General features: G+C 43.8%; 1 protein-coding gene across 2 annotated transcripts in view; it reads left to right on the top strand.

Annotated features, from left to right (window-relative positions):
* Positions 1-23241, top strand: part of disp3 (dispatched RND transporter family member 3) — a 434497-nt gene that overhangs the window by 365677 nt on the left and 45579 nt on the right. For both annotated transcript variants that reach the window (XM_052039586.1, XM_052039587.1), the window contains one exon: positions 4905-5066. In XM_052039586.1, coding sequence (XP_051895546.1) covers positions 4905-5066 — 162 coding nt within the window. The remainder of the gene's footprint in view (positions 1-4904; positions 5067-23241) is intronic.

Below are 23241 nucleotides of genomic sequence, written 5' to 3'. Positions count from 1 at the left end.
CTCCTCCCCATTCACCCAGTTTTTCCATCTCTGTCATGTCCATTTTGATAATGTGACTTCCCACACTAGCTTCTGAGATGCCTTCCTTTCTCCTTAACCCTGGCCAACCCGATACTATGTTTGAAAGGGCTCTCATCTCTTCTATTTCCCGCACTTCTGCAGTCACCCCCTCTGCTCCCAGGCAGAGCCAAGGTAGTGTTCCTCTTGTCCTGATCTTCCACCCCATCTTCCTCCACATTCAATGAATCATCTCCTATAAGTTTATCCATTTATCCACTTTTCACAGTATTTCACAAGACACAAGTTCCCATTCCCTCCACAACTCCCAGGATTGCTCTTCAATCTCCACTAACACTTCCCTTCCCGCAGCACTCCCACATACAATAGGAGAAGATGCACACCTGTCCTTTTACCTTGTCCCTTCCCACAATCCAGAGACCTAAATAGTCTTTCCAATTCACTTATATACAGTATGTTCCACATGAGTACATTGCATTCAAAGTTGATGATGCAGTCTCCTCAACATTGGAGAACCCATAGACTGGGTGACTGCTTTGCAGGACACCTCCATTCCATCTGCAAGAGTGATTCTGAGCTTCCAGTTGCTTGTCACAATAATTCTGCACCCCACTCCCATGCTGACCTATCTGTCTTTAGCTGTCTTATGCTGTTTCAACAGCCCAAGGAACAGCATCTAATCTTCCATCTAGGTGCATTGGGGGTCTCAGGATTCAATACTGAGTTCAACAATTTCAGATAACCTGTTTATGTCAGAACTTTGTGAAAGGTCATCAATCTGTAACATTACTCAGTTTATCTCTTTCCATAGATTTTGTCGATTTGCTGAGTATTTCCATCGGTTTTTTTTATTTTGGGTTTCAGCAAACTGCTGTCTTCTATATTCCACAGTCCCAGCAACATATATTTTTCTCTCAATCTTCTGCCTCCAGAGAGATCAGCTATGATTTACAGTTATTTCCCTCTCCGGGAATGGCTACCAAAAGTGTTTGTCTCACCTGGACAGCCTTGGTCTCAACCTGTTATAGACGGTTTTCCTATCCCTTCCACCCCTCCTTCTCTATGCTACTTTAAACGGGTGTGTTTTCTCAGGGTTTCAGTTGCAGTGAAGAGTCATCTCTGTTTCTCTCTGCACAAAGCTGCCTGACCTGAGTATCTCCAGCATTATCTTGAACGTAGTCAGTGACTGAGCTTCCACAGCCTTCTTGGGTAGAGAATTCCAAAATTTCACTACTCTCTGAATGAAGAAATTTCTACTCATTCCAGTCCTGAATAACCAACCTCTTATTTTGAGACTGTAACTCCTGATTCTAGGCACCCCAGCGAGGGGAAACATCATCCCTGCATTTACTTCCTGAAAAATTATTATATATTTCGATCAGATCACTTCTTATTTTTTCTAAACACTAGAGAGTATAGGCCAAGTCTGCCTAATTCTTTTCTCATTGGACAATCCCCCATCTGGCAAATCTTCACTGCACTCCCTCTGCCACAATTATATACTTCCTTAGGGAGGGAGACCAGTCCTGTACACATTGTTACAGGGTGTTGTCTCAGCAGGGACCAATATAATTTCAGCAAAACGTATTTACTTTTATGCTCCAATCCTCTTGCAATAAAGGTCAACATACCATTTGACTTCCACTTACTGTTGAACCTACATGTTGAGTTTCAGTGATATATGCATAAGGACACCTCTGAATACCATCACCTTGCAGACTCTGACTTTTCTACATACTGTAAGTCAAGATGTCCACATTATATCCCATCTGTCATGTTCTTGCCATTAATTTAACCTGTTAGTATTCCCTGGAAACCTCTCTTCATCCTCTTCACAGCCCACACTGCCACTCAGCTTTGTATCAACAGCACACCTGGATATACTATGATCCAGTTCACAATATATGTCATTGGTATATTGTGAACTGGGGCTGCAGCACTCATCCCTGTGACACCTCATGGTCACAGCTTCCCCACACTAAATGATCCGTTTATTTCCATTCTCCGTTTACTTCTTACAATCCTCAGTGCATGCCAGCGTAATACTCAAAATCAGAATCAGGTTTATTATCACTGACTTATATGTCATGAAATTTGTTGTTTTACGGCAGCAGTACAGAGCAAAGACATAAAATTACTATAAATTACAGAAGAAATAAATAGTCCAAATGAAGGAATTATGAAGTAGCGTTCATGGGTTCATGGGCCATTCAGAAATCTGATGGCAGGAGGGAAGAAGCTAAATCGTTGAGTGTGGATCTTCAAGCTGCTGTACCTCCTCCCCAATGGTAGTAACAAGAAGTGGGCATGTCCCGAGTGGTGAGGGTCCTTCGTGATGGATGCCACCTTCTTGAGACACCGCCTTTTGAAGATGTCCTCAATGGTGGGGAGGGTTGTGTCCATAATGGAGCTGGCTGAGTCTACAGCCCTCTGCAGCTTCTTGCGAACTTGTGCATTGGAGCATCTATATCAGGCAGTGACGAAACAGGTCAGAATGCTCTCCATGGTAGATCTATAGAAATTTGCAAGAGTCTTCGGTGACATACCACATCTCCTCAAACTCCTAACAAGGTGGAACCACTGGTGTGCCTTCTTCATGATTGCATCAATGCGTTGGGCCCAGGATAGATCCTCTGAGATGTTGACACCCAGGAACTTGAAGCTGCTTACCCTTTCCAACGCTGACCCCTCAATGAGGACAGGTCTATGTTCTCCTGACTTCCCCTTCCCGAAGTCCACAATCAGTTCCTTGGTCTTGCTGACATTGAGTGTGAGGTTGTTGTTGCGACACCACTCAACCAGCCGATCTATCTCATTCCTGTACGCCTCCTTGCCGCCATCTGAGATTCTACCAACAGCAGTGGTATCACAATGCAGCACACTCTAATTTTGTTTAATAATCTCTTGTGTGGTACCTCAATGAAGCTCTTCAGAAATTCCAAATACACGACACCCACTGGATCCCCTTTAACTATGCTGCTAATTGTGACCTCAAAAAACCTCCAACATATTTGTCAGACATGATTTCCCTCTTATAAATCCATGTTGATTCCACCCGATGCTGTTATTGTTTTCTTTGCCTTGTTTTCACTTCCTTAATGATGGATATTAACGTTTTCTGTCCTACTGATGGCCTATAGTTGCTTGTTTTCCCTCTCTCTCCTCTCTGAAACAGTTGGGTAGATTCATACTCGGCTCTATGGAACTTTGGAAGATGACAACCAGTCAACCTATGTCACTTTTTCAGAAGCTCAGGATGAAGATCATCAGGTCTTGGGGATTTATTACCTTTCAATCCCTTTAATTTCCCTGGTCATTTTTCATTCATGCTGATCTCTTTCAGATCCTTATCATTCCCAACTACATTCAGGAGATCTTCCATTTTCTTTTGTGAAGATAGGGACAAAATATTTGTTTAACTTCTCTGCCTCTTAATCACCAATATAATTTCTCCTGTCTCAGTTTATAAAATACTCACATTAACCTTCACTAACCTTTTCCATTTTAATTATTCATGGAAACACTTAGAGCCCACTGTTGTTTCTTGTTAGGTTACTCTCGTATTCTGCTTCCCCTTTCCTTATCAGTTTCTGGCTCCTCCTCTGCTGAATTCCAAAATATTTCCCGTCCTCAAGCTTACTGCTCTTATTGGCAACATTTTCTTTGACAGAAGCAAAAGGGGGGGCCATTTGGCCCCTCAAGCCGGCTCCGCCATTCAATACAATCATGGCCAATCCTCTCCCTCAATATAATACTCCCGTTTCCTCCACAGACTCCTTGTGTCTCAAAATCTGTTTATCTCCTTCACGGATATATTCAGTGATTTGGCCTCCCCCAAACTCTGTGGTAGAGAATTAAACAACTTTACCACCCTCTTGAGTGAAGAAATCTCTCCTCGTCTCAGACCTAAATTTCTACCTCTTCTTCCTTCTTCTTCTTCATCTTCATTAGCCACATGTACATCGAAACGCAGTGAAATACATCTTTTGCGTAGAGTGTTCTGGAGGCAGCCCGCAAGTGTCGCCACGCTTCCGGCGCCGACATAGCATGCCCAGAGACACCCCCACCAGCCAGGGAAAAATTCTCCCTGCGTCCGAATCGTTATAGAACCACATGGCATGGAGGCAGACCCTTTGGCCACGAAGTCTGTGTCAAGCACCCATTTCCATTAAACCCCCCCAGATTCAATCACTCACTTATGCACCAAGGGCAGCTTACAGTGGCCGATTAACCCACCAAGCTGCACGTCTTTGGGAAGTGGGAGGAAACTGGAGCACCTGGGGAAACCCATGCGGTCATAGGGAAAAACGTGCAAACTCCACACAGGCAGTACCAGAGGTCCGGATCGAACCTGGGTCACTGGAGCCGGGAGACAACAGCTCCACCAATTTGCCACTATACTGCCGAGCCCTGTGGGAGTTTTTATTAATACTACCATTGAATTCAATTGCTAGCCACAGCTGACCATGACCACTTTGGTATTGGTATTGGTATTGGTATTTGTTTATTATTGTCACTTGTACCGAGGTACAGTGAAAAACTTGTCTTGCATACCGATCGTACAGGTCTATTCATTGCACAGTGCAGTTACATTGAGGTAGTACAGATAAAAACAATAACAGTACAGAGTAAAGTGTCATAGCTACAGAGAAAGTGCAGTGCAATAAGGTGCAAAGTCACGACAAGGTAGATCGTGAGGTTTGTGCCTTAAAGGTAGAGATATTTGTTGTACATCTTAACTTATACCCCCCACTCCCCCACAAACTTGGGTCCTCTTGGATCCCAGTTCCTCCAAAGGAAACCAAATAACTGTCTAAAAAACAAGTGATCCTATCTCATGAGAGAGATACATGTTTTATTGATCTGCTTGTGTTTCATCCTTCCAGCTCTTTACATTATTACCCTGGTGATGTCCATTGGATTCACAACACAACTGCGCCCTGCCAGCCGAGCCCCTTTACTCTTCAGCCCGGACACCAACATTCAGGTGCTTCTCGACCTCAAGTATAACCTCAGTGCAGAGGGCATTTCGTGCGTTACCTGCTCAGGTGAGATCATTGAACCATTATGAACTTTCAGTTACCACGAGGAGAACAGGCACAATGGTGGAGATGTGTGAATTACTCAGTTCCTGAATGTACTGTTTGATACCATCTCTTTCGTTTGCATAAAGAGCTGAGGAATCAAAATTGAACTAAGTAGTGACATAATCCTTGTAATCTAATATACTGTGATCTCCTTCTCTCCTGTGGGCTCATGAAATTCTAACCTAAAAATTAGACCCATTTGTAACTGTTTTATGCAAGAGTTGCATATAAAATGTCTTAAATGGTTTATTGATTGAGGACTATTTCCTTTGGAATCTTAAAAATCAAAAGCTGTAGATGCTGAAAATCTGAAATAAAGACAGAAAATGCTGCAAGGATCTTCGATTGAAAAGTTAACTCTGGTTCTCTTTGCGCAGATGCTGCCTGACCTGCTGAGTGTTTCCAGTGTTTTCTGTTCTTATTTTTATTGGAATCTTGTGCAACATTTTTCCAGCATAATTTGTGCTAATAATGACATCAACATCATATGTGACACTTGTTACTGCTTACCAACAGAAACAGGACCAAAATGTTGACTGATCTAGTCAACATTGATCTTGACTAGTTGTAGCTCCCAATAATAGAAAGAACTATCCCTATAGCCAATCAGCTAGAACGAGTGCATTAAAGGATACCCACCAGGACATTGATGTGTTGCTGTCTGCATCTACCTGCCTGGGTCTTAATGTTTTGTATACAATATAAGAGTAGGGAGCTTATCTTACTAATTTTTAAACCATTGGTTAGGCCAGCAGAAATGTTGTGTGCAGTTCTGGTCGCCACACTATCGGAAGGATGTGTTTGCGATGGAGAGAATACAGTATGTAACCCAGGATGGAATGCTTCAGTTATGAGGAGAGACTGGATAGGCTGGGTTTGTTTTCCTTGGAGCAGAGGAGGCTGAGGGGAGACCTAATTGAGGTGTACAGAATTACGAGAGGCATAGATCGGGTAGATATTAAGAAATGTTTCCATGTGGCAGAGCTGCATAAGACTAAAGGGCATAGGTTTGATGTAAGAGGGTAAAAGGTTTAGAGGAGAACTTATTTCTATATTGGGTAAATGGAATCAGTATAGATGGATACTTAAAGGGTCAGCATGGGCACTGTGGGCTGAAGGGCCTGCTTCTGTGTTGTATGACTCATACTTCACACATCATTGTTGCCCTCACAGTACTTATTGCTGCCTCACACAGCAGAGCTACAGGCTGCGATCTCTGCAGAGAGGTGATCCGTGCCACAGAGTGGCCTTGAGCATCTCACAGCATAGGACGCAAAGTACACCGTCAGTCATGGTGGGGGCCACAGGGACACACAGTGAGAACACATGTGCCCCCTCCCCTTCATTCCTTCACATTCTGTCCTGCTGTTTGTGGTTGCAATGGAGAAAGTTGCATAAGGCTTCCCATGATCCCAACCAGCAAAGATGTGGCAGTTGTGTTCTCTGCAGCAGCTGCCATTGGGAACCATGCAACTTACATTATAATGCTGCAATCAGGCCAAATTTTCTGCAATTTCATTGCAAGTCCACAATCAGGCACTAAATGCAGCACCATTTAAGGGGACAAAGTAAGGCTGAACGGCAATTTCTGGCATCCGTTAGTCATACTTCACATGGATGTCAACCAAAGGAAAAACTGGTCATTTTGTCTTCACTTTCCTGGCCTTCGGGAGATGGCAAGCATTCGCTGTTAGCTATCATTATCCAAAGATGGCAGATGTGAGTTGGAGAATTTATTCTGCAATTATCCATAAATATGAGCCATCTTGCAGCAACAAAATCCTATGTCCTTAAACGCCACCCTGAATGTGTGATGATACCTGTCTATTATATGTGAAATCTCTCCCATCTTTGTGAAACCAAACATGTTCTAACTCAATATGAGAACACACTGCAAGAATGCCTGTACAATACTTAGGAGAAGCAAAATTCACATTTCTATATACCAAGTAACAATCTTTGTACAGAAGGATTATTAACATTGCTGTTTCAGCCAGTAAGTTGGAAGCAGGTTTTAATTTGCCGAGTCTATGTAATCATGACTGGAAGCACAGCAGAGTCTCTGGAGTACAGCAGGATTATTTCAAAGCAAAATGAAGTGAGTAGAACATTTTTACATAATACCAACTATTTGAATAAAATCAGTCCCAATAATGCAGCCTGCAGATGGGAATATTGCAACCATTTTGCAGTCATTTTATAAAGCCAAACATGTGCTAACAGCTCTGTTTACAGGCTGGAAAGTGATGCAGAACTGGCAGCAGGTACAGTTAGTCCCCAGGTTACAGAAAGGGAGAGCCATCCGTAAGCTGATCACTCCGTAAGTCAGAAATGTCCATTTTCTATAGCAACCCATACTGTATCCCTCTGCTTGTACTTACTATAATTCTTTCATTTCATTGAATAGTTACCCTAACACTACCCATATGGAATATACACTGCATCCAGTTGTTAATGAATACATGAAACATTTTATTATTATTCCTAGCTTGAAAAATGCTTTAAAAATGTATGGGAGAATTTGCATAAAGTCAGATTTCTGTAAGTCAGCTCAACTGTAAGTCGGGGAACCCCAGTATTTGGTCATAACTCAAGTTGCTTCAAACAGTTTTACTTTTATCATGGATTTGTATGGGAATGACAGCCATTGCAGAGACTTTGGAATCTCTAAATAAATTAAAATCGACTAATGGACAGTGCCACAGTTAGTAGAGCAGCTGCCTGCCATCTTCAGTGACTCAGGTTCAATCCTGACCTCCAGTGCTGCCTGTTTGGAATTTCTATGATCTCCCTGTGGCTGCATGGGTTTGCTTCAGGTGCTCTGGATTCTACACACAACCCAAAAATGTGTTGGTAGGTTGGTAGGCAGGCACAGTAGTGTAGCAGTTAGTGTAACGCTATTACAGCGCCAGCGGCCCGGGTTCAATTCCGGCTGCTGTCTGTAAGGAGTTTGTACGTTCTCCCCGTGTCTGCGTTGGTTTCCTCCGGGTGCTCCGATTTCCTCCCACATTCCAAAGGCGTACGGGTTAGGAAGTTGTGGGCATGCTGTGCTGGCACTGGAAATGTGGCGACACTTGCGGGCTGCCCCCAGAACACTATGCAAAAGATGTATTTCACTGTGTGTTTCGATGTACATGTGACTAATAAAGATATCTTAATTGGACAGTGTAAATTGCCCCTAGTGTGTAGATGAGTGGTAGAATCTGGGGGGAAGGATGGGAGAATAAGGTGGGTTAGGGTAGGATTAATGCAGAAGTAGGTGCTTGATGGTTATTGGAACTCAGTGGGCAAAAGATCCTGTTTCCATGCTATATTTCTCCGTGACTCTATACAGCAAGAAAGAAGGCCATTGAACCAATTAAGATGGCACTGGCTCTTTTGAAAAGCAATGAAATTTATTCCAGAACGCCACCCTTCCCTGAGGATGGAGACAGCTTGTCTCCTGGGTCATTGATGGGAGGGGTATCATTTTTTTTTATTCAAAATAAATTTTATTCATAATAAAAGAAACTATATGCAATAATAAAACAGTTCAAACCTTTACATTCGTGTACAGTTCAATTCTTAGTGTTACCTTTTTATATATAAAAAATACAGCACCGATGCCACACGTGTGGCTCCCTGGGGTGATACCCCAATCCCATATTTACAACATTCGAGCAGCTTCCTCGCCTGACCCCGCCCCTCCCTCTCCTGTGGCAGAAGAACCCTAAACTGTAGTCCTTCCCCACCGAGCCCTTGCGTTGGCTGCACCCAGCTTCAGTGCGCCCCTCAGCACGTACTCCTGCAGCCTGGAATGTGCTAGTCGGCAGCATTCCCCTACGGACATCTTGCAGTGCTGGCAGACCAACAATTTTCGGGCAGACCAAAGGGCGTCTTTCACCGAGTTGATAACCTTCCAGCAGCAGTTGATGTCCATCTCTGCGTGTCTCCCCGGGAACAGCCCGTAGATCAGAGAATCCTCTGTTACGCTGCTGCTGGGGATGAAACATAACAAGGACCCCTGCATCTTTCGCCACACCCTCCTCGCAAACCCACAGCCCGCAAAGAGGTGGGCGACTGTCTCGTCCCCAGCGCAGTCCTCCCGGGGGCAGCGCGCGCTGGGGGTGATGCCCCAACCATGCAGGACGATCTGACTGGGGAGGTCCCCTCTCACCTCCAGCCAAGCGAGGTCTTGGCGCTTGTTGGTGAGTTCTGGCGATGAGACATTCTGCCAGATGGTCTGGACAGTCTGCTCAGGGAACCACCCCACGGTGTCCATCGAGTCCTTCTCCTGCAGTGTCTGCAGGATGTTCCATGCTGACCACTTCCTGATGGACTTATGGTCCAAGGGATTGGTCCAGAAGAACTTTTCCACGAAGGACAGGTAGCGCGGCAACGTCCAGCTGACTGGGACGCCGTGTGGCCACGGGGCCAGGCCCATCCTTCGCATCAGCCGGGACAGGTAGAACCTCGGTACGTAGTGACACTCGGTGCCCACGTACTTGGGTTCCACGCACAGCCTGATGCAGCCACAGATGAAGGTGGTCATCAGGATGAGGGCGACACTGGGGACACCTTTACCCCCATTGTCCAGGGACTTGTGCATGGTGACCTGTCGGACCCGCTCTATCTTGGATCCCCAGACGAACCGGAAAACGGCACGGGTGATTTCCAAGCCGGAGGAGCGAGGAACAGGCCACACCTGCACCAAGTATCATTTGGTTTGAATGCTCCTTTGTATTTGGTTTGAATTTATTGCAGGTCAGAGCAGTGCTGTCCTGAATCCAAACTTGTACAGTTACTCTTTTCAATCAGTATGACATTTCTCCCACTCATGTTTTTCTATGTATACATGGATACGTTTTAAAAGATACAAAACTCTTCCGGCACTTCCATTGTGATGATGAATACACTAATGCGCCACTTTTCTGCCTTCTTATGAAGACATTTTCACCAAAGTTCAGTAGTCCAATGAAAAGACTATTATGGGTCACACACATAGCTGATGTAAAGATAATAGAGGAGCCTTTAAATCTCTAGTTGCAGAAATTTTAATTCTCCTTTTTAAAACTAAAGATACCACTATCTTTCTGGAGTTCAGACTGAAGACAATCAGAGGCACTGCCTAATGGTTCATGGCCTGATGCATTTGGGATAGTATTGGGATCAACTTCGTGTAATCTAACCCATGGAAAGCATGCATTTAGGAAAACCACTGGCTTTTCCCAAGATTTTTCTTTTTGAATGTAAGGCCTTCCTTTTTGCTAGGCCTCTTTAGATATCATAGAACGTAGAACAATACAGCACAGTATGGACCCTTCGGCCCATGGTGATGTGCCAACCTATCTAAACCTACCCTATGATCAATCTAACCCTTCCCTCCTACACAGCCCATAACTCTCCATTTTTCTTACATCCATGTGCCTATCTAAGAATCTGTTAAATATCCCTATTGTTCCAGACACCCACCACTCTCTGTGTAAAAAACCTACCTCTGACATCCCCCCTAAACTTTCCTCCTTTGACCTTAATGTGGTATTGGCCATTGCCGCCCTGGGGAAAAGGTGTTGGTGGTCCACCCTATCTACAGCTTTCATAATCCTAAACACCTCTATCAAGTCGCCTCTCATCCTGTGTCGCTTCAAAAAGAAAAGCCCCAGCGGGCTCAACCTTTCATCATTGAGTAAGATCTTCCTCTGTGCTAAACCCCTGCAGACGTCTTTGAGTAAGCTCTTGCTCTATGCTCATCCTATCCAGAGGTTTTCGAATAAGGTCATCCTCACTGCTCAGCTTCTTCCAACAATCCGTGAGTGAGGCCTCCCATTACACCAATGACCAATCCAAGGATTTTGCAACACAGACCCAGGAGTCTATTTAGAGATATCCATGTACTTAATGCTTTTGTAAAGGAATGATACAATTAAATTAATTTGCAGTCTTCTGGTGTTGTCTGCTTCTGTGCTGTGTTTGGGATATGGTGGGAGGTATAGGTAAAATTTATTTTTGGCATAAATTAAGAAATTATTTTATCTTCCTGTAAAGTTTGCAGAAGTTTGTAAGATTTCAGTGAAATCAAAGATCAACAGAGGGGTAAATTTCAAGTTGGAGATTTAATCCATTCTCCCAGAATTTTGGAATAATCTCTCCAGAATGAAGAGGCATCATGAAATTCTACGAGATCTGCAAGAAATCAGCAGTGAGCAGGCCACCTTTTGTGGTGACATATTAGTAGCACCACATCAGATCCCTCAACTAATGTTAAGTGGCATTGAGAATGACGGGAATGGCAGAGGAGCCCACCTGTGCCTTGGGATAGCAAATCCATCTGGTTCTACACCATAACAAGACCCTATCCCATGCATTGACTAGAGCATGGTCTCCTTAAGGTGGTCCAGGTTGAGAATTTTTTGAAGTGGGCATTTGAGAAGTTATTGTTTTACCTTGTACTACCTCAATGCACTGTTGTAATGAAATCATCTGTATGGATGGTATGCAAGACAAGTTTTTCACTGTACCTCGGTACATGTGACAATAATAAACCAATTTACCAAATTTTTAGCCACAGGATATGTAGTCATTTCCACCAGTAATTAAGCCTTCTGTACCTAAGGCAGGGGCAAAAGATTGAGAAACCACAGGAGGACTTAACAATATCGGTTCATTTTGCAACACTGTTTCAGAAAGAAATATGCTCGACCTGGTTTCCCCATAGACCTCCCATATCCCAAAACAAAAGACAGGTTAATAAAGGAAGGAATAGATTTGAAAAATACAGGCCCTGCTTTTTCTGCTGCTCCTGATTGTTTTGCATGGACAGGCCCATTTTAAAATCTTCCAAAGTCTTTGTTGCTAACCCCAAACTGAGCTTTTAACCTCAGAACACAATTGCAGTCATTGTACCAAAGTGGCACAAGTCAAAGCCACCCAGCCGTGAAATTGGATCTCACCCTGAAATTCAGAAACTGCCATTTGAACTTGTATGGGAAAGATGATACATGACAATGCATTACCAAACGTGTCATCTGCAGTAATATTAATACATGGCTAAATAATAGTAAATGTATTATTGTAATCAGGGAATCGGGAAGGAGGGAACAAAGTTATCACCAATTGCTTTGGTCTGATTAACTCTGGTTCACATCAAATGCACACACATTGCTGATAATCTCACAAACTTGAACAGAACCTCGGAATAGATTTTCCAAATGCATGCCTTTGAGTTGAGGATGACTTGCTTTCCCTCCAGTCCTGTGGGTTCTGAAGTGGCTGAAGTGTCCTGTACGAGACCTGCAGAAGTGGAGCAGATAGTGCGTGACAAGGATCCACACACCAATCACATCACACCGCTCGTTCATGCCAAATGAAGTAATCTTCTCACACATTAAACTCAGTACTCATTTTCCGCAGATTTGTTACGTTCGGATCTCCGTACTTGCGAGGTTAGCCCCAAGCTACATCTTGAATTGTTTCTAACAAATGTATCTATATACATGTACACTTTGAGGAACCACCCATTGTCTGTATATGATCAGTTCCCAGACACTTGTGTCAAATGGCTCCCTGCTGTGCACTGTTCAAATAGAGAGCAGTCTTTGTTTACATAGCTGCACCTTGTGCTTTCAGAACCAATCATTGCTTATAATTTTCACTGGAAGTAGTTTGTTAGGTAATAACATTTCCTATTGATGTAGTTTTTAGTGCATGTTTACGCTTTTAGAGCATTATAGGGCATATTTATATTGATTTGGGGAGTGTGTTGACTACAGAGGAGAGGGCCTTAATGTTATCCATGTTTTGTTATGTGTGGGAAGTTTGTGCCCCGATCTCTCGCAGATAACAAGCTGAACATTCACAGTCAGTTGGTGGAATCCTTATGGGTGGAGCTAAGAAATAGCAAGGGTAAAATGACAATGGTAGCAGTTATATATAGGCCCCCTAATAGCAGTCAGGAAATGGACGATAAGTTGCAGTTTGAGATAGAAAAAGCGTGCCAGAGTGACAATGTGAAGATAATTATGGGGGATTTTAACATGAAGGCGGACTGGGAAATCCAGCAAGGCAGTAGATCTCAAGAGAGTGAGTTTGTGGAATGTCTAAGGGACGTTTTTCCGGAGCAACTTGTTGATGAGCCCACCAGGGGATCGGCTGTTTTGGATTGGGTGCTGTGTAATGAACCGGAGGTGATTAGGGAACTAAAGGTAAAGGAACCACTGGGAACGAGTGATCACAATATGATTGAGTTCAGTTTCAAGTTTGAAGAGAAGCTGATAACTGGTGTATCGATATTTCAGTGGAACAAAGGAAATTACAGTGGCATGAGAGAGGAGCTGGCCCAAATTGATTGGAAGAGTAAGCTAGCTGGAGGGACGGCGGAGGAGAAATGGAAGGAATTTCTACAGGAAATAAGGAAATTGCAGGATAGATATATTCCAAGAAAAAAGGTTTTGAATGGAAAAAAGGCACAGATGTGGATAACGAGAGAGGTGAAGGCTAAAATAAAAGCAAAAGGGGCAGCGTACAAAGAAGCAAAAATTAGTGGGAAAACAGAAGACTGGGAAGCTTTTAAAAACCTGCAGAGGGAAACTAAGAAGGTCATTAGGAAGGAAAAGATGAATTATGAAAGGAAGTTGGCGGATAACATTCGAAAGGATACTAAGAGTTTTTTTAAATACATAAGGAGTAAAAGAGAGACACGGGTTGATATAGGACCAATTGATAACGGAGCAGGAGATATTATAATGGACGATAGAGAGATGGCAGAGGAATTGAATGAATATTTTGTATCAGTCTTCACCGTGGAGGACATCAGCAATGTGTTGGTTAGTCAGGAGTCTCACGAAATGGAACTGAGTTCAGTTAAGATTACTAGGGAGAAGGTGCTAGGAGAACTAAATGGGCTAAAGACTGATAAGTCTCCCGGACTGGATGAGGTGCATCCCCGGGTTCTGAAGGAGGTGGCTTTAGAGATAGCGGAGACATTGGTGATAATTTTCCAGGAATCGATAGATTCCGGCATGGTTCCAGAGGACTGGAGGGTCGCAAATGTAGTTCCACTGTATAAGAAAGGAGGGAGGCAGCATAAAGGAATTACAGACATATTAGTCCTGATGTCAGTGGTGGGGAAGTTATTGGAATCTATCCTCAAGGATGGTGTTACGGAATACCTAGAGGTGCAAGGCAAGATAGGTCCTAGCCAACATGGTTTTGTGAAGGGAAGATCCTGCCTGACCAACCTATTGGAGTTTTTTTGAAGAAATCACAGGTAAGGTGGATAAAGGAGAGGCGGTAGATGTTGTGTATTTAGACTTTCAAAAGGCCTTCGATAAGGTGCCTCACAAGAGACTGATTAATAAGATGAGAGGTCATGGAATTACGAGTAGGATAACAGAATGGGTGGAGCATTGGCTGGTTGGCAGGAAGCAAAGAGTGGAAATAAAAGGATCTAGTTCTGGTTGGCTACCGGTTACTAGTGGTGTGCCACAGGGGTCGGTGTTGGGGCCGCTCCTTTTTACCTTGTACATTAAAGATTTGGATGATGGAGTAAATGGTTTTGTGGCTAAGTTTGCGGATGACACCAAGATAGGTGGAGGAGTAGAGAGTATTGAGGAGATAGGAAGGTTGCAGAGAGACCTAGACAGTTAAGGAGAATGGGCAAGGAAATGGCAGATGAGATTCAATGTAGGGAAATGTGCAGTTGTACACTTTGGAAGCAGAAATAAGCGGGCAGATTATTACCTAGAAGGAGAGAAAATTCAAAGTACGGAAGTACAAAGGGACTTGGGGGTACTCGTGCAGGATACCTTAAAGGTTAACCACCAGGTCGGATCAGTGGTAAAGAAAGCGAATGCTATGTTGGCATTCATTTCAAGAGGTATAGTGTATAAAAGTAAGGAAGTGTTGATGAAGCTCTACGGGGCACTAGTGAGGCCTCATTTGGAATATTGTGTGCAGTTTTGGGCCCCCCATCTTAGGAAGGATGTGCTGACGTTGGAGAGGGTTCAGAGGAGATTAACGAGGATGATTCCAGGAATGAAAGGGCTTACGCATGATGAGCGTTTGTCGGCTCTTGGACTGTACTCACTGGAGTACAGAAGAATGAGAGGGGACCTCATAGCGACATTTAAAATGTTGATAGGAAAGGACAGAGTAGATGTGGCTAGGCTGTTTCCCTTGGTGGGTGAGTCCAGGACCAGAGGGCACAATCTTAGAATTAGAGGGTACAGTTTCAAAACAGAGATGAGGAGAAATTTCTTTAGTCAGAGGGTGGTGAATTTGTGGAACTCCTTGCCACGTACAGCAGTGGAGGCCAAATCAGTGGGGGTGTTCAAGGAGGAGATAGATAGATATCTAAATAGTCAGGGTATCAAGGGATATGGGGATAAGGCCAGAAATTGGGATTAGAATAGGTTTTTTTTTGTTCCCCGCCCCCCCCCCCATTCCCCATTTCTCATTTCTTTTTTTCCCTTTTCCTTGGAGCGGACTCGATGGGCCGAATGGCCTGCTTCTGCTCCCTTGTCTTGTGATCTTGTGACCTTGTCAGTTCTTCCATAATTAATGTCAAATGATCACTGAAATGAAAGGCACTTTACCACAGCAAGTCTGCCTTTCTGTGTTTTGTCTGATCTGGAGAATTATTCATTTATTTTGTAATTTTATGTCTTTGCACTGTACTGCTGCCGCAAACCAACAAATTTCATGACATATAAGTCAGTGATTATAAACCTGATTCTGATTACATTGAATTAAATAAGAGAAAGTAGCTTGTAATAATGAAAAAGGAGCTTCCACCTACAAATGATAAGTGCTTTACCAGAAGTTATTTTTTCAATATGACTCCTAATTCATTATGGGCGATTTGTTGAAAGTTCTACCCACAAGAGATTTCTTTGCATGAGTCTGTGAATGCATTGCTCAGCCAGGAGTGGTCAGTACCTTGTCACCCTTGAGTGAGTTGATCCATGAATACAGGTCATTTCAGAGGACAGCAACTGTGCCTCCTGAAACTGTGTCTGTGTGGCTGTTGAGTGAGCCACAAGATCCTCTAAATAAAGATAAGATCTTTATTAGTCACATGTACATCGAAACACACAGTGAAATGCATATTTTGCGTAGTTTTGGGGGGCAGCCCGCAAGTGTCGCCACGTTTCCGGCGCCAACATAGCATGCCCACAACTTCCTAACCTGTACGTCTTTGGAATGTGGGAGGAAACCGGAGCACCCGGAGGAAACCCACGCAGACACGAGCAGAACATACAAACTCTTTACAGACAGCGGCAGGAATTGAACCCGGGTCGCTGGCGCTGTAAAGCATTATGCTAACCACTACACTACTGTGCCTGCCCACAATGCTGTTTCTTATTGCGTGCTAATGTTAAAATGATCATTTAAAAATAACAATCCTGGAGGCATAGATGTAGAATTATGTAGTATAAGATTCACATGATAAATTTCACTAGAAAACATTTGGAGATGTGATCTGCTATTTACCATTCTCTACGAGGTCTGTGTCTTGTTCTGGCATCCGCCACGGTGACACAGCTGGTAGGGCCGCTGCCACACAGCTTCAGCAGCCTGAATTCAATCCTGGCCTCAATGCTGCCCATGTGCAGTTTATACCTGAGAAGCAAAGGACTCCAGATGCTGGAATCTGGATGAAAAACACAATGATGCTGGAGGAACTCAGCAGGCTCAGGCAGCATCCGTGGAGAAAAGCAGGCAGTCAACGTTTCGTGTCAGGACCCTTCTTCAGGACTGAAGATAGGAAGTATCTTCCTTTAAGTAATCCCCCCCACTTCCCTACAACTACCCCCCCAACCATGTTTCTTCTTCCCTTTCCTAGCCTCTCTCTCTTTCTTTACCCCTCCCCTTTTTTCCTCCTTACCTTAACCCTCCCCCAGTGGATCTGCTCTCCCCTCCTCCCCCGCACCTGCCTATCACTATCTCTGACCTGCATCTACCTATCACCACCTTGTGCCCATCCTGCTTCCCCTCTTTTGTCCACCTATCACTGCTCTGCTTTTCCCTCCTATATATTGGGCCTCCCCTTTTCCTATGTTCAATCCTGAAGAAGGGTCCTGACCCGAAACGTTGACCGCCTGCTTTTCTCCATGAATGCTGCCTGGCCTGCTGAGTTCCTCCAGCATCATCGTGTTTTTCATGCAGTTTACACATTCTCTCTGTGACTGCGTGGGTTTCCTTTGGATGCTTCAATCTCCTCCCACATCCCAAAGATATTAGGCTTGGTGGGTTAATCGGCCAAGTAAGTTGCTCCTAGTGTGTAGGTGAGTGCTGGAATCTGGGGCAGTTGATGGGAATGTGGGAAGAATAAACTGGGATTAGTGCAAATGGGTGCTTGATGGCTGGCACTGATTCCGTGAGCCGAATGGCCTGTTTCCTTGCTGTATCTCTCCACATCTTCTAAAGCTGAAGGACGGATGAAAAGTGAATTCAGAACCTCTGTTCAGCATGTCTGTGCTCTGCCCTGGAGGCATTGGTGATTCCAACAGTGGAGTGGAAGGTCAGATGTGCTGTCATCTGTACTCCGGCCCAGCTCAGGCTTCCCTGTTTCAACATGAACACGTGGAAATCCAGTCTGTGCTGAAGAGCCTGTCGGGGTGTTCCATAGGTGGGGCCTCAGAATCTCGGCACTCAGAGCCCACTCCTCCTCGTGGGACCCCTCCCAGATGCAGAGCATCAGCTCAGTTGACTTCCATATCTGGAAAAGCTCCAAGCGAGCAGCTGCCTTAAACCGCAGGTTCACCTTAGAACAATCTGGCCCAGTAATGGTATCAGCTTGGCTGATGGTTGACTGCATAAACACTGGCTGCAGGTAAGCATGGCTCAGCCCATTACATTGGTTACGGCAACACAGTTTCAAAGCATGTGTTCTGACCTAGCATTAATATTGTCATGAGCTGTGCTATCCATTTGATTTTCTACAATATTCTTTGTGTGTATGTATGCGCATGTGTGTGTTTGAGTGTGTGTGAACTTGTGTGGGTGCATGCATCCATGTGCATATACAAGTACGTGTTTTTGTGTATGTGTGTATGTTTTTGATGTGAATGGGACTGCAAGTGCGATTTTTAGGTGAATGTCACTCTATTGCTTTCAGTTCATCATTGAAGTTAGCTTTTTTTAACTGCACTGTCTTCCTGACTCATAGCAACGTAGAATTTATACATAATAAAGCCACAGCGGAGATTGAGCAATGAGCAGCATATGGTAATATTTCACCTCACATTTTTCAATTATTTTGTCCAAGCATCTTGCAGCATACAGTATATCCAGTGGAAAGCACCTGAGAGAGAGTAGAAATAGAATAAAAAATGTGCTAAATAAAACAAATCAAAGCACATCTCTCTCAGTCACTGAAGCATCTCCTTGGGGACCTTGCTTCAGGGGCAATGATTGAACCAGCCCAAATTTTGTCATTTGGTTAAGCACGCAAGAAACTGATTTTCCTGAACACAGCTGGAGATATTGGACTTTTTATTGTTTTCTTTTTATTCATGTTTAAAACAAAATAACATTGTGAAGTTCAACAGCTGCAGTGTGAAGGCTCCCTGCTGGTATTGAAAAGGGGGCTTCGGAAGGAAACTGTTACATGATATTAATGCAGCAGCCCTGAGCCATAAATTTTCTGGTGTTTTGTCTGGAGTGCCACAGAGGAATTTGCCAACATCCATCACCTGCCGCGCAGTTTTATACTTTGCTGTCTGCCAATAATGTCCCAGCAAAGTAATTGTGCAAATTTGCAGCGACAGATAACGGATTTAGTGAATCAGGGAGGGTTGCAGTATGCAGGCAGCTGGCATAATATAAGTCATAGGTTTGTAGACTGGAGTCTCTAAACCCCAGGAGTCATCAGATTTCTTGTCAGGTACCCTGTGCTACACTGAGTCTCAGGATTTCTCCATTCTATTTCTTTGTCATTTTGATGATGTACTGACAGCTTATTTCTGGAGCTGGAAACAAGTTTTTTACTTTTTTGTAATGACAAGTTGTCGGTTTCTCTCACTTAGTACAAGGCATCAAGAAAACTCCTGTCACTCAAGCTTGGGTCATTGGAATATGTCACCAGTTATATGTATTGGCAGAAGCACTTTACTATTTGCTTGTATCCCAAGGAGCGTGCCAGTATTTGCATGGATTGCAGTAAGGACATACAGTATATGTCCATATTGTGGGTTGCTCAGGAGTGCGCCTAGGTTATCTGAGGGTCCCAGGAAGTGTGCACTGTTCCTACAGCACTCACAGCCAGCTACCTACCCAATCCTCCAACTTCTCCGCATTTTGTGCCAGAACTGATTTAGATTCTGTTCACAAAATCCTTGCCACAACTGAAGCTTCCAATTTAAGATACCTTTATTAGTCACATGTACATCAAAACACACAGTGAAATGCATCTTTTGCGTAGAGTGTTCTGGGGGCAGCCTGCAAGTGTCGCCACGCTTCCGGCGCCAACATAGCATGTCCATGAATTCCTAACCTGTAGGTCTTTGGAATGTGGGAGGAAACTGGAGCATCCGGAGGAAACCCACGCAGACACGGGCAGAATGTACAAACTTCTTACAGACAACGACGAGAATTGAACCAGGGGTTGCTGGCGCTGTAATAGCGTTACGCTAACCGCTACACTACCGTGCCTGAATCTCCCTACTTAGGTTTGTAGATATCTTTATTAGTCACATGTACATCGAAGCAAACAGTGAAATGCATCTTTTGTGTAGAATGTTCCGGGGGCAGCCCGCAAGTGTCGCCACACTTCCGGCGCCAACAAAGCATGCCTACAACTTCCTAACCCATACGAGTTCATTGTCTTCCATGCATTTGTGAAAAGCCTTCAAATACTTATATTGAAGTGTCACATAAATGCTTCACTTGGTTGTTATCTATAGTTTGTTGAGCTGGCCTCATGGAAACCTTACAATCCATTAGTCAAAATCCCACGAGGATCTGGCCAGAAATAGATTCTATTTGGATCCATTGGTTAAACTTAAACGCTCATGTGGACTAGTTTCGTTCATTTCACTGTGTAACACATATCAGTGATGGTGACAAGCCAGTCCCGAGGGATCGAGCTGCCAGACTGTCTCTGCAGCAGGTAGTGAGTCCAAGGGATAAAACTCACCTGGCTTCATATGTCACCAGTCTACCTGTGAGAGATGCACCTGTCCACAGGAACAATGGTAGAAGTGACCAGAGCACTGTTTTCAAGAGGCAGTTCCATTCAGATGCCAAGGACACCCTCCATTGTCTTGTGTGGCACTGCATTCATGCCAAATGGGGCAGACTCAGAACAGACCTGGCAGCTGATAACTGAGTATCCATGAGGCACTGTGGACCAGCAGCAACTGCAGAAATGTCCACCTGTACATCTGTAACCTTAAGGCCCAGCATACCCCTCACTCCACCATTAGTACGTGGTTCTATGAGTGTGGAACAGCACCAGCGACATGTGCCCACCTGGTGAAGCTACAACACAGGGTTATATGCAAGAAAAGCATGCAACAGACAGAGCTAAGCAATCTCTCAACCAACAGATCAATATTCTGCAGTCCTTATGTTTCCATAAAACTATAATGTTCAGCAGAGGTAAGAACAACCAAGGAACTTTACTAACAATTAGTCTTATTGATGTTGAAATACAACAATATTTTCCGATAGCCATCCATTAAACTTTAATTAGAAGTACAACTCAAACCTCAACATGGCCAATTCTTAAGTGATAGGAGACTGGGATTAGTTACCTACTCGCATCCAACATGGTGTTTTTGTCGTTTTGTGTTCCTCTGTGGACTATCTGGATTGGTCTAATGGACAGTCTGCACTCTCCCTTGTCTACCACCTTCTTGGAAATTGGCTGTGATTGGTCAAGTGGAATGCCTGCCATCTTCTTGTGAACTGTCCTAAATAAGTCAAGTGGACTGCCTGCACACTCCTCAAAGACTGTCTTTGGTCAACTCATGGTCTGTAACGGGTTACAGTGGACTGGCTGATCCTTTTGAAGGCAACCTGTGGTCTCTTTTTGGACTGACTATGACTGGGCTTGTGAATTTTCAGTGTTCAATCATTCTCAAATGACTGGTATTCTTCCTGGCAACAAGTTGCTATGGACACTCATGGAGTCATAGATACAGCATGGAAACAGTCCCTTTGGCCCACCGAATCACACTGACTATTAAGCACCCATTTTTAAACTAATCCTACCCAGAGCCACTTTATCCTTCCCACATTCCTATCAATTCTCCCCTACATACTAGGGGCAATTCACAGTGGCCAATTAACCTACCAACCCACACATTTTTGCAATGTGGGAGGAAACCAGAGCACCCAGAGGAAACCCACATGGTCACGGGGAGAACATGAAAACGCCACACAGACAGCATCATAGGTCAAGAATGAACCTGAGTCACTGTGCCAGCCTATGACACTCCTGCACACTCTCATTCTATTCCACGATTTAATACTACACCAGCTGAGCTTTGCTCACACACCAGAGAAACACAGAAGCTCTTTTTGTTCCCATTACGTACTGCTGAAGTAGACTTACCCCGTCCATCTGGGCTGGATCAACTCCTAGCTCAAAAAGCGAAGCATTCAAGATAAGACTACTTTATTAGTCACATGTACATCGAAACAAATACATCTTTTTGCATAGTGTTCTGGGGGCAGCCCGCAAGTGTCGCCACGCCTCCGGCGCCAATATCACAGTATCACAGGTGCAAATAGGGGGTCAGTTGGCTTTAAAAGTTGCATTTTGAGAATTTGAATTTAGTATATTAAACATCTGGAAATGAAAGGCTAATTTCAGTAAAGTGACAATAAAATTGTTGTAAGGTTCCAATTAGTTTGCATTGTCTTTTGTGGAAGGAAGCCTGTAATCTTTCCCTGATGCAATTCCGCATCAAGGTAGTTGACCCTTAACTCCCTCTGAAATGGCCCATCAAATTACCACCAGCACGGGCTGGTGGCCAGGAATGGTGATAAATACCAGTGATGCTGACATCCCAAGAATGAATTCTTAAAAATATCTTTTTGCTCAATGTGGGAGGAAAACTACAAATCCTGCACGATCATAGTAACAAGCAAATGGAAATGTTAAATCCTATCTCTAGCTGACTGCCTTAGTACTTATTATGCACTTCATGAAATGTTGCTCCTTTGAAACATCCCATGATCTTTCACTGCATTATAGTTATTAGGTGGGTGTGAAACGTTGCTATTTGAAAACCACTGATGCATAGTAGACTGCTAAAAGTTTAGTCGCACTGTGCCTACCTTGGGTTTGTCTGTGATTTGGGTACAATGGAAGTATTTGGATTTCACAAACAATGAACAAATAACATCACAGGATTATGACTTCAGATTTAACTTCAGAATGAGCTGTATTTCATCACTTAAGGAAAGCTTACATTGCAGCCTAAGTGTTAAATTTGAGAGCAGTTCTTGAAGGACTTATGCATTTTGCCTGTAAGGCAGGCTGAGATATTCGCACACTAGAACACAGTATCTACCCTGCCAATCAGTGGCGCACTAAGGGAATGCTGCATTGACAAAGATAATGTCATTGGTATGAGCCAATGTCCTGTGTACCATGTAGAATGGGTATTAATGATCCCATGACACTAGTTTAAAGAAGAGCAAGTAAATTCTTCCTAAGGCACCAGTCAACATAATCACTAGAACAGATTAGCTGGTCATTATTTCATTGCAGTCAGTAGAACCTGGCTGTGTCTGCAAAAATCTGGGGTGGGGATTGACCAAGGTTACATTTTTGAGACCAGATGAAAATCCTTCTTCTCCTGGCCCACAAGGAAGCAGTGTATGTGGGGCTGTATCGCAATTTTCACAAATGCAACAACTCTTACAGGGCCTCATACCTCAAAGTAAAACTTTTGTCAGCTGAAAAATTGTGTTGATCCATAAAAATGTTGTTTAGGATGCCTCAAGCTACAACAGAAGCAGTATTGTTACAAGCACTGGGTAACTCTTGATGGCAAATGGACTATTTCATAGATTTTATATAGATCCGTACTGTAAGGCTAGCTCCAATTTAATGACCAATTCTAAATCCTATAGCAAATTCTAATGTACTCATAAAGTTCTAGGGATTTGATAGTTACCGGAACCAAACCAGAGAGTGGAGCTG

The sequence above is a fragment of the Pristis pectinata genome, chromosome 26 (genome assembly GCF_009764475.1).
Source record: "Pristis pectinata isolate sPriPec2 chromosome 26, sPriPec2.1.pri, whole genome shotgun sequence".
Taxonomy (NCBI): Eukaryota; Metazoa; Chordata; class Chondrichthyes; order Rhinopristiformes; family Pristidae; genus Pristis; species Pristis pectinata.
Note: the sequence above shows the minus strand (reverse complement) of the source record. Positions and strands in the feature narration are given on the sequence as shown.